A 12,591-nucleotide genomic window follows, 5' to 3' on the forward strand; every position below is an offset into this window, starting at 1 on the left:
CAGGCCATATCATTGAGGCCTATCGATTTCTATCGAGGTGGGTCAAAATTTTTGAAAAAAAAACCCAGATCTTTGTATTTTCCAGCCCTGATCTATCTTATGAACAAAAATCAAGAACAAAACAAGTCATTGTAGATTAAAAAGAAAATCCCCCACCTTCACCTTCTCCGATCCTCTAGGTGCTTCTCCGGTGCTTTCTCCGATCACAGGCCTATGGGTTTCGACGAATTTCCTTCTATGACAATGAATGCTTCTCCTTCTCTGATTTTGTTGGGTTCCGACGGTTCAGATGTGGGTTTGGATGATTTTTTGGCTTCGTGACCGAGAGTGAGAGAAAGAATAGAGAGAGAGAGAGTGGAGAAAAATGACAGGATTATTTTGGGAAGTAAGATAAACAATATTACCAAAATGAGATTTATGAAGTGATTGGGTATTTTTTACTTTCATCCTTATTTTATGCGTCAAAAATCAAATTTACGAGTACTATAACCTTTGCGTCCAACACAAAATTAATGCAACTAAAAAGTTGATATTTTTTTACTACTTCCGAACATATTACGGTGGGAGGAAAATTTGAAGAGGTTTCTAACTAGACACCTTAGTTGTTACTTAACCCATAATTATATTAGGGCAAAATGGTAAATCAACTACGTCATCCTCTTCACTTTCACTTTCACAATCACATTACTAGCCATAACCACAACTTCCACCAAAGCTTTGGAACTTGGAAGAAGAAAAGAAATCTACGGCTACAATCGTCAACCACTCGCCATAACCAGAAGATATTAGAAAGAAAAAGCCCCCTTCTTTCATGGCTAAAACCTGAAAAACGAAAAACCCAACTTTATTTTGTTTCAATTTTGGCAAAACCAGTCAATTTATGGCCTCCATATCCAGCTGCTTCACTCTTCCACCCAAGCCTCGTGTCTACCTAAAACCCTCTATTTTCCGAGAACTTCCCAAAAAATTTCCCCTTTACCAAACACCCATTTTCCCAGGACGCTCGGCTAAGTACAGGGGATCTCAAACATTTGTGCCGGTTGTCAGAGCTGGCATTGATGTAACGACCGCAATCAGGCCTGGAGGTATTGTTGAGAGCGATAAAATACCCAGTGATGTCAGGAAGCGAGCTATGGATGCTGTGGACGCTTGTGGTGGAAGGGTTACTATAGGGGACGTCGCTAGCAGGGCTGGGCTTAAGTTGAATGAAGCTCAGAAAGCTTTGCAAGCTCTTGCTGCTGATGCTAATGGTTTCCTAGAGGTAATTGTATTCAAATTTGGTTATATGCTTGATTATAATGTATTATATATTCATGTAATGTTTCGTATATGTTCTAGTGCTTAATTTGTAGTTTATGTTATTGGGATTTAGAGTGTTCAAGTGCGTGAAAGGTTTTTGTGGGAATTGAAGCTTGTTATTGGAAAGTTTCTGTTAATGGGGTCTTCGAAGTTTTTCATTTCATTGTTTTTGTGAATACAATGTTTTCAAAGATGGTCTCGACAGGTCTCTGACGAAGGTGATGTTCTCTATGTTTTCCCAAAAGATTATCGAGCAAAGCTTGCGGCCAAATCAGTGAGGATAAAGCTTGAACCTTTCTTTGAAAAGGCTAAGGTAATATCTATCTATTGATCCTTGCTCTTGATTTAGCCAAGTTGTGTACATTCATATGTTTGTTACTGATGTGATATGCATAACCTTTGGCAGGCTGGAACTGAGTATATAGTTAGAGTGTCTTTTGGCACTGCTCTAATTGCGTCTATTGTTATTGTTTATACCACAATCATCGCTATTCTTTCTAGTAAGAGGTATTGTTTTTGGACTTGATTCAAGCGTATTTGATATTTCAGTTTCTTAACCATTATGATCTTTAGAATTCGGTTGTTGTTAGCTTGTTTTGACATTAAGAGTTTGATTATGTAATTTTGGTTGCAGTGAAGAAGATAATCGGGGAAGACGAGGAAGATCATATGATTCAGGATTTACTTTTTTCTTAAGTCCAACTGATCTCTTTTGGTAATATCTTCTTTGCTTGGGAAATTTAGAATGGTGTTTCTTGCACATTTGTATCTCCTTGTAAATCTCTAAAATGTTAATGGGTAAAGTTTGCTTGTTTTGTATTTTTCTAATTTGTCTCGTGGAAACTCATAAGAACTTGACTAGTGATGGTTTTGTAGATGTAAGCAATCAGTAAATAATGATTTGATTTATATATGATTCTTACAACTGTTACGAGTGTTCATATGTATTGCATTATATAATCATATATCTAATATAACAAAATAAAAACCATGTTTGCTAGGATAAGTAAGAAAAGCCTCAATATAATAGTATTCTTTGCAATTTTTTTTTTTCATTCTTGTCTCCTTTCTCCATGACGCTTTCATTTTTACTCAGGAACAATTGGTTATATGCCATTGAAAATATTATTTTCATCCATACTCTACTTGACATATTACAACGAAAGTGTATTATCATCATTTCTGCTTTCAAGTTTTCAAATATAATTGGATACTTAGAACTTGGAAAAAACTTTGGGTAATCTGTTTCTTCTATTATTTTATAAGGTACTGGGATCCAAATTACTATAGAAGGCGAAGAATACAAGTAGATGATGACAACAAGATGAACTTTGTTGAATCTGTACGTGAAATAATGGATCTCTATTTTACTACTCTAATAGCCATTTATTGTGGAGGAAATTATTTATTTATTTTGTAACTGCTGCTTTTCAGATTTTCTCATTTGTATTTGGGGATGGTGATCCAAATCAAGGAATTGAAGAAGAGAGATGGAAGTTGGTAATACTTGAGCACTGAGTTCAGTGGTCCGTTGCTATTAACATTTAATTTCAATTTTCAATTAAGTTGATTGTAAGTTTGTTTTTTAAGGGTGCGCATTTTCTCTTTCATCTCTCCCTCGTGAGTGATGCTTGGTTGTAATGTAGAGTCCTCCTTTGACTTCATTAAAGGAAAGATTACCATAACATTGTAATGGCACTCAGATTCCTTGAGCTGTGATGCAGATTGGCCAGTACATAACATCTAATGGTGGTGTGGTTGCAGCCGAGGAACTTGCTCCATATCTTGACGTAGAAACTTCAGGAAGATCCACAGTAAGTTTATATTTGAGTTAACATAGATTGCTGTAAGTTCCTTTTATTATATTTTATTTTTTCAGTTTCGATTATAAAATTCTGTTGAGTTTCTTATTGCATATCCATGCTGGTTCTTTTGTATATCTTGTCATACTGCTTAAGTTGATCTCCTTTGCTACTGGTTCAGGATGATGATTCGTACATCTTACCTGTTCTTTTACGGTTTGATGGTCAACCTGAAATTGATGAAGAGGTAAAATTAATGCGCTTAGGAGAATGAGCAATCAATTATTTTTTTCTTCCTGATAATAGATTTTTGTAAGTATATAATGAATCGGTCTCTTCAAATTTATGGAACCCTTGAACTTGCACGATCGTCACTTATGATTTATGTGGCAAAAGAAAGATTAACTTATATTGCATATTATGCAGGGAAATATTCTGTATAGATTTCCGTCTCTCCAGCGCACGGCTTCTTCTCAAAGGAGTGGAAGAAAGGAATATGTTGGCAGGAAATGGACTGATTGGGTTGGAGGGGTTGAGAAATTTTTCAAGGAGAAGAAACTGCAATTCAGGTTCTATATTCTTCATGCATTTTTCCATTATGCGATGAAGTCTTTTGTGGATTAAATGTATTCTCTCTCTCTCTCTCTCTCTCTCTCTCATTATTTGGGTCCTCTTTTTGCAGCAAAACTAGCTCTTCTGAGAGAGCGTTGGTCATTGGACTGGGTGGGCTCAATCTTTTTGGGGTTATAATTCTTGGAACTATGTTTAAGTAAGTTGGACTTATAATTATTAGCTACATAGTTTTATTTACTGCATCTGACCCTTTATATGTTTTGCTTCCTTTTTTTTTTGCAGGGAAATTTCAATTCCACCAAGTGGCTTTATTAAATTTGCAGCTGACATATTTCCTCTACTTCAGGTCTGTTTAATTGAAAAATACAATAAAATAAAATAAAAAGTTGCGTTTATGTATTACTATATATCCTTATATGGCGAAGAAGCTTTTAGAAAGTTTGACAAATCAGATATGTTTGATAAATTTATGCAACCATCCTTTATTTATAGTTAGATTCAATGAGAACTTAGCTTCTGAGGCTCTCTGGTCATATAATATTTTTCCAAGCAATATTTTTAGAACATTATTTCTACAGGTCTATGCTGGTTCTTTCTTTGCGATTCCCTTGTTCCGGTGGTTTTTCTTGCGTAATAAGAATGGTCAGATAGAGAAGAGAAACCGTGCAAGAGAACAACGAGCCCGGGCACTTGAGCTTCCAGATATCTCTCTAAGGCGAAAGGTGAGCACTTTTCTGTGTCTGAAGCTTTTTCCCTTTGCTTGTTAGAATCCGACAGTTTTCCCCTAGCTTCAAATCATTTCTACTACATCTATAAAGAACACTAAAATAATGGGCTTATTTCTTTGCTACATAATCCTATGCAGCTTCTCAGCGCCCGGGACATGGCTCAAAGAACAGTAATAGGACGGGATCAAATCGTATATAGTACTGACAAAGATTTTGTTGAGCAAGACTACGAGGCTCGAGAATGGGATCGAAGATTTCGGGAGATAGAGAAAGATTAAGACGGGGTTTCATGAAAAACAGGATCTCGCTGCTTCACCTGGCATTTAGCAGAGCTTTCAAGTGTCATAGAGGCATAGATAGCACTTGCAAATATATTTGTCCCATTTGTTGCTGCTGTCATAGAAATTCAACCTTGTAAATAGAGCTTGTACTTTTCAAGGGAAAAAAGAGCTGACACTTTTGCATAATCTCAAATAATATGTTATAAATGATTGGAGGAAGTGTTGTTCTACCTTATCAAACTACTTGGTCGTATGGGCTTGGGAAGAGCAACGTCAAATTTGGATTTTATTGGCGTTTATAATTAGACTAATACTAATCGTACTTGTATCTGATTAAAGAATAAAAACAAAGCCTTCCCCCAATAAACGGTTCAAAGTTGGAGGTGTACTGTTTTAACTTTTGCCCATCTACCTAATTACAGGAACATGCTTTGTTTTTTTTTTTTTATGATTTTTTTACAAAATAGTATAGTCGCTTAAAATTTTTAAAACCAGAATATCCAAACTGGAATTTAGCTCAAATACATAGTAGTATAAACCCTTATTAAGATGAATATACCACAGCGAACCTTACCTATTCAATAAATTATTATTTTGAAAAAGTGAATGGAATGATGAATTAACAATAATAAGAAATGCGTGTCTGAGTAATGTAGCCTTCTTAATGCACTTTTTATATGAAAAGTTCATATAGTACAAAAGAGAGAACCATAGATTAATATACTACGATAGAAATTGTAAACGGATACTGATAAATAAACAAGAAAATCTTTACCAAGCACACTTGCACTACACTCAGTTTGTTATGTCAGCCAGAAAAAGAATTCGACCTAATTCAAGTCTCAATCCATTTCTTCCTATATAACACAGCTGAGTTTTTTTTATTCAATCATTTTTCTAAAAAAATTCAAAACACTGACGACGATAAAAATTTAAATCATAGCGGTAGTGGACTAAGTCTGGCCTTGGGTGCACAGACTAGAGAATGAGCCCTTGGGAGGGTTAAGCCAGCTCCCTCATCCATGTCAACAAGTCCATCAGTTTTCCACTCAAAGCACTGAAGCATTGAAGCAAGGTTTGTATGAACAACTTGCAATCCAAGAGTAGTACCAGGGCACACTCTTCTTCCACTCCCAAATGGCAGAAGCTGGAAGTGTTGTCCCCTCACATCTACTTGCTTGAAGTTTTCACTTCCTTCTTCGTTGTAGAACCTTTCTGGCTTGAACTCAAGTGGGTTTTCCCAGTGGTTTGGGTCCCTGCTAATGGCCCAAACATTGATCAATAATCGAGTGTTCTGTTTAATCTCATAGCCATCAATAGCGCAAGTTTCAGATGCTATTCTGCTTAATATTGGCCCAGGTGGGTGAAGTCTTAGTGTCTCTTTCACAATAGCTTGAATGTATGGAAGGTTGGCCACATCTGATTCTTCTACGAGTCTTGTTTTTCCAACTACAGTATCTATTTCATCCATTGCTTTCTTCATTATTTTTGGATGATTTACTAGCTCAGCTAGGGCCCATTCTAAAGTAATGGAAGACGTGTTTGTCCCAGCTACAAATACATCCTGAAAATTAAAAGAACATTGCTTTCTGTTAGAACAAGACAACTCTTATAATAGGGTATCATCACACTAATAAAATTAAATTATGATATATATTCAAGAAACATAGTAAAATATTACTCAGTTGACATTTCAATACTTTAACTAAATATACATGTAAAATAATATATAAGAAGAAAAATGTTTGAAATCATACCAGGAAGAATGACTTGATGTTTTCTTGGGTTAGTTTGACGTCTGAGCCTTCATCGTCAGATATTTGAAGCAAAATATCAAGAAAATCTCTTGGAACGAAATTATCTTCCTTCTGTACGTGTGCTCGATGATCTTTTATGATGGTCTCAACCATTTTGTCAAACTTTTCATGGATGGCCGTACTCTTCTTCTTAAGTCCCTGCAAGTCTAAGTTCTTACAGAACCAAATAAAATCAGAAACATTAAAAGCTCCAGCAACCTCAGCTGAGCCGTTGACCACATCAGTGATCTCATCGGCTTCATCCTCATTATGGGCACACCTTTTGCTCATGATCATTCTCGATATGATATTGTTGGTAAGCTTTTTCAGCTCTTTCCCAACGTTAACAGACTCATTCAACTCAGCTTTCTTAAGAATGGACGTTAAGAATCTCTTTCTTTCTTCGGTCCTAACTGGAAGAAGAAGATTAAGAGTTTTGCCACCAAGAAGCTGAGACATGCAAACTTTCTTCAAGAACTTCCAGTAAGGACCGTAGGGGGCAAAGGTCAAGTCAGGTGAAGGGTAAGAAAGGTAGTTAAGAATACTGGGGAGAGGGCGACTAGAGAAGGCAGCTTCGTGAGTTTTGAAGAACTCTTTGGCCACTTCTGGAGAGGAAGCCACTACAGTTGGGACAGAGCCAAGATAAAGATGCATTAAGGGTCCATAGCGGTTTGAGAGGTTGTGGAGAGATTGGTGTGGTAAGGGACCAAGGTGGTGAAGGTGTCCAATGATAGGGAGAGCATATGGGCTTGGTGGTAGTCGACCCTTGGTTTTACTCTTGGTGAATATGGCTCGTACCACAATGGTGGACACTAGCCAAAGCAAGAAGAGAATGATGTAGTTTTGGTAATCCTCCATGACCCCAATCTTTTTTTTTTTTTCTTAATGTCACGACAAACAGGGTAGTGCTTTTTTTTTTTATCAAATATGATCGAAAAAGTAAGTTGAGATTATATATATTTGTGTTAATTGTTGGCATCTATTTATAGATGGGCTTACACCTTGGGTTGTTAGCATGCTATGTAGCAAACATGACCAAATCTTATTATTGTTGATTGGTCAAAAAATTATAACATTATTGTTGAGAAAAAAACAAAATTTCCAAGCACTGCTGTGGAGTAAAATCAAAATAACCGAGGAGAGAAAAGTTTGCCAATTTGAATCTGACTTTTTATTTTATTTTATTTTATTTCATTATGCACACATAAATATTTGAACACGAGTAGCCTAGCAGAAAATTGTCATTTAGTAAATATTAATGTATTTGTCTTTTTATGTGTACATCTCATTTTATTTGAGGTATGAATGTTAATTAGATTAAATTTACAATCACCTGGTTGTGAAATTAATCTAAATAATTACGCTAGTAATTAATTACGTTTACTTAGTTAAGCTAGTATTTACAACCACTAATTGGGAAATTAAATTTATTTATAATTCTAAATTTATAAAAGGGTAACACGCTATAGTGATTGTTTTAATCACTATCTATAGATATTTTTAATATTTTTGATACACGGATAAGTTGCAATTCTATTTTTCTTATAAGATAGTCGATAATGAAGTTTATATGATACTTCACACAAATTTTCAAAAAATTCTGAATAATTTAAGATGTCAAAATTTAGATTCAAATAGATTGTTATACATATAATAGTTTCAATATTTATACGCGCGTGCAATACGTTATTTGAATCCTAATTTTAGCATCCTAAGTTATTAAAATTTTTTTGAAAATTTGTAAAAATACATCTATAATTACAAAAAAAATAGACCTACAACTTATCGAAAATACTAAAAGTACATATAACTAGTGATTAAAAACAATCACTATCTAATATAATCTGCTTTTATAAAATATAAATGTTGTTATTTGATACCTTAAAATATTAAGTACCACATGATACAATAAATAGTAATTGTTGTAATTTAATATCGGCTTCGATCACACTTAGTATCTTCAATTGACAAATAACAAAATATTCTAAATACATATTTATATAGATTAGTGTTGCTTTAATGATATCTTATAATATTTATTAAATTAAAATGTGTGAGATCCAATATTAAATTACACAGATAGCGATAAACTGCCTTATTGTATTGACGAAGACCAGGAGTTCCTTAACAATTCTCTTATATAGAATTAACAATTCTCTTATATAGAAATGTGTAGTTAGTTAAGATTAAATTTCAGTCAAAGTGGAAATTCTAAATACATTATTTTCTAGTCTTTTTACATTCTTTCGTTATGTTATTAATTGTTCGACACATACATAAATATTACGCGGAGAGCTTTGACTTTCCACTTACGCATGCGTACGTAATGACGGGCGTGAGCCGCCACTACCCTTTTCCATAACATACACATATATTTATTGGGGAAATAAAATCTATTTTATGAATACACTTTTCATCAATAATTTAAAAATCTGTAACTTAAGTACACTTAATTTTGGAAAAAAGGCGATACTATTATTAGGTGGAGTTTAGATTTTTATAGTTCTAGAATACTTGGAGGGTTTCTTCAGTACCACAAAAGTCTTCTAGTCAAAGAAATATTGCTATTTATATATGTACTTTGTCATGATATTCAAAATTAGACAACCATGTGCAGAATTCTTCTGATCTGAAAGAATTTCTTTAATCTCGATGAAATAATAGGCATGCTACGATTGTATTTAATTAGTTTTCATTAATTTGAAGAGGTTTATATGTTGTGAGAATAAAATTTGACCCAAAATAATAACAAAATAAAATTTGATCCAAATTACAACTCTCACACATTGTTTTTGTCTCAGATTTTAGCTAGCCAGATACGTACCAAAATTTAATGACGGACAACCTTCACACTTGCTTGAATTCAGACTAAACGTCTGGATCATACTTAATTAGGCTCGTAAAATATTTTAGTAAAAAGATAATTTAAAAAAAATTAACATGAAAACCGTTTTATATGTGCAATTATGAGTGATAGACTGTAATATTGCATTATTAGGAAATATAAAGTGCATATGGTGTTGTTGGAAGTGTCCAAATTGCATGAAAGAGACAAAGTTGAATAATAGACCTGTATTTACCATTAGGTATTTTTTTTGTCGATTATAGGAGATCAATAATATTATCATCAATGCACTGCAAATAGTAGGGTCACTTTTTTTTCTTCCACCGAACTCGAATTTATGATGCCTTTACCAACATTGAATATCTATCGGCCCATTCAGAAAGACTAGAAAAAGAACGGTCATTATTATGTCATTGTACTTGTACAGTATAAATATATATTATTAATATTATTATATGATGCACTAAATGCCCAATTATATGTAAGGACAAGATTAAAATTCTAGACACTTATTGTCAAAAAAAAAAAAACCACACTTGCACATAAAATAATCAAATGCCCTTTTAATATATGAAGATCTAGATTAATCTATACATAATAAATCTCAAGATGACCCATGTCAAGAACATTCAATATAGAATAATCCATATATATAAATAACCACAACCCTAAAAAAATAATTTTGCATATGATAAATTTAGAAAATCTACTTTTATGTCTGTACACATTATATGCTTTAAGCTATTACTTAACCTTAGTTATATATACTTTAATTCAGGTTAATCTTAAGAATAACAATTATACATTTCATCATATATATGTGGGCACATACATTATTTTCTAACAATATATACCCTGAGAGATTAAGAAGCCTATCTTTGAGGTGTAGCAAAGTTTGATATTCGTCTTGCGCATTGACATATATTTTATTCCTTGTTCTTTGTAATTTTTAATAGATCTATGTGCATGAGAAGATGCCATTGTAGTTATAGTTGCTAGACTATAATATATCTCATGCAAAATAGATAGTTTATTTTGCAAAGTTTTATAGTTTATTTTGCAAAGCTTTATAAGACATAAGATATCATGCTATCACTCTTACACATGTAATAAAAAAAATTAACCATTATTTCCCTTAGCCCATTATGTTTGTTTTTTTAATCCTACCAACACCTCTGTAAATAATGAGAATTGTTAAGAGGCACTACTAATGTCTAACACCACAAAGAGGTGACATATTGTTATTGGTGCAATCTAATATCAAGTCTCACATATTTGAATTTAAAAATTATCTACCGGGCTTATGAGTTGTATTTTGCTCAGAAGGGGAAATTAAGGCAAGACACCAACTTAATGGGAAAACCTATGTATCATGAACCTCAAGTAAGTTTATACTTATATTAGGATATGATATACACAATTTATTATGAATAGTGTTTACTAAGTTATGTATTGTTTTTAATTTTGATTAGTGCCCTCATCAACAAAACAATGTTGAAGATCACTATAAAAAATCTTACTTTTAGTTAATAAAATTTACGACTAAAAGTGAAAAAATTGTGACTAAAAAAATATTATTATACTTGTGTCATCACTAAAAAGTCTATTGTTAGGATTATAAAAATACACTTAAGCAACACACATAAACATTAGTATTCAACATAATATCCTAGATCTTAATCATGTTACTAAAAGTGCATAAATGATCTAAAACATGTTTCTATAGAACCTTTGCTAAATCAAAGAAGAAGATGAACATAAGAGCGGAAGCACTAACCTGAAGTCATTGATGGAGCTTGCATATAAGGTTATTGATCTTCCAAGAATACACTTTTCTTGTATGTATTTCTCTGTGATTGGGAAAGAGAGAATACGAATGATCGTGTTTCTGGGGGACCACTACCTATTTATTAAAAACTGATTATTAAATCAATTTTTGGTATTTATAATTTGGCCTCTTATCAAATTATAAATACAACTTATGGTGTCTACACATTATTTTCATGACCTTGAGGCCTTCTCTCCCCGAGATGAGGGATTCTCCGAGAAAGGCAAAGAAATCCCTCCCAATCCCCCTAAAGCTAAGGATCCCCGGTTGGTAATCTTTCCAGAGAATTACGATGACGATGGCTCGAGTCTACATAGGGAGGTCACCGAGTACTACAATGCTCGCATCGACGAAGGCAACGAGAGTGTCCGACTGTTGACCGAGTTTCTGCGCGAGGATTGGCTGAAGGAACCTGTCTCTGCTCCTTGCCGCGAAGAACTTTAACCTCTCCTCGTAGGGAGAATAGGAGAGAAGGTCATCCCACTCGGCACGGAACTCCTGCAGGGAATAACGACATCCTTGTGCGAGATGACCGTAGGCAGCTTCACCCATTGCGGTGGTGACAACGAGATGGCGCTGGTGGCAACCAAACGTCACGCTGCCACTAGGGTAAGTCTTGATTTCTGTTCAAGTCCTGATGAATATCTTGTCTTTTTGGCTGATTCGTCCTTCTGAATTTACAGGTTGCGACCTTAAATTAACGACTCGGGGACCTGGTGTTGACGTGGTCCCTTGAGCTAAAGAAGGTTCGAGAGGAGCTGGCTTGCATTTAGGTGGAGCTTGCTTAAACCCAAGAGACTGCAGTCCCCCTAAAGGAGCATACACGGCTCCAGAAAGAGGTGGAGGACACCAGGGCCTGTGTTTGAAAGGTGGAGAACCAACTGGTCACGGAGAGGTCGAAGTTGTCTGCCTTGGAGGAAACATCCGCCAAGTTATTGGAAGATGCTGCAGTCCGTACACGGACCGTGGAGGAGGAGCTGGCCCGAGTCCGCGAGGAGTTTCAGTTGAGCCGAGTGGAACTTGAAGCTCGTGTCGATGAGATGGAAAAAACCAATGGGGAACTGGCCAAAGACCTCGACGTGATGGTTGAGGACATGCTCTTCGTTGCGTGGCAGAGCAACAAGGACATGGACCTTTCTTTCATAGAGGATCCTGACATGAGGACCAAACTCGAGGCACGTCTTGAGGTGAACGCTGCCCACACACTCAAGAGAGAGAGGGCTCGGCGGCGGGCCGGACTCCCGAGGACAACCCAGTGGTCGAGCTGGTGACATAGGTGCCATCAGGCGAAGGCCCCCAGTAATTTTTAAATAGAACACGCCTGTGTGCCATAGTTCTTAGGGGTACAAACACTCAATGCTCAAGCCCCCGAGCACACTTGTAATTATTTGCCCGTTTAAGATTTATGTAGCTTGCCTTGCTTATTATTTGGTTTGGTT

General features: G+C 35.1%; 2 protein-coding genes across 2 annotated transcripts; one reads left to right on the forward strand and one right to left on the reverse strand.

The window, feature by feature from the left end:
• The first annotated feature begins 687 nt into the window (after positions 1-687).
• LOC133831355 (uncharacterized protein At5g03900, chloroplastic) lies at positions 688-5,080 on the forward strand. The gene is made up of 13 exons (XM_062261614.1): positions 688-1,261; positions 1,505-1,612; positions 1,706-1,806; positions 1,934-2,014; positions 2,566-2,641; positions 2,734-2,799; positions 3,024-3,113; positions 3,283-3,348; positions 3,528-3,670; positions 3,784-3,870; positions 3,957-4,020; positions 4,253-4,396; positions 4,540-5,080. Exons 1-13 carry the CDS (start codon positions 881-883, stop codon positions 4,678-4,680), a joined length of 1,548 nt encoding a protein of 515 aa, XP_062117598.1. The 5' UTR covers positions 688-880; the 3' UTR covers positions 4,681-5,080.
• A 330-nt stretch (positions 5,081-5,410) lies between these two features.
• On the reverse strand, positions 5,411-7,418 carry LOC133831357 (cytochrome P450 93A3-like). Its single transcript, XM_062261615.1, has 2 exons — positions 6,441-7,418; positions 5,411-6,247 (listed from the first exon to the last, which is right to left on the reverse strand). Exons 1-2 carry the CDS (start codon positions 7,335-7,337, stop codon positions 5,621-5,623), a joined length of 1,524 nt encoding a protein of 507 aa, XP_062117599.1. The 5' UTR covers positions 7,338-7,418; the 3' UTR covers positions 5,411-5,620.
• Positions 7,419-12,591: the final 5,173 nt, after the last annotated feature.

Source organism: Humulus lupulus, chromosome 4 (genome assembly GCF_963169125.1).
Source record: "Humulus lupulus chromosome 4, drHumLupu1.1, whole genome shotgun sequence".
In the NCBI taxonomy this organism is placed as follows: domain Eukaryota; kingdom Viridiplantae; phylum Streptophyta; class Magnoliopsida; order Rosales; family Cannabaceae; genus Humulus; species Humulus lupulus.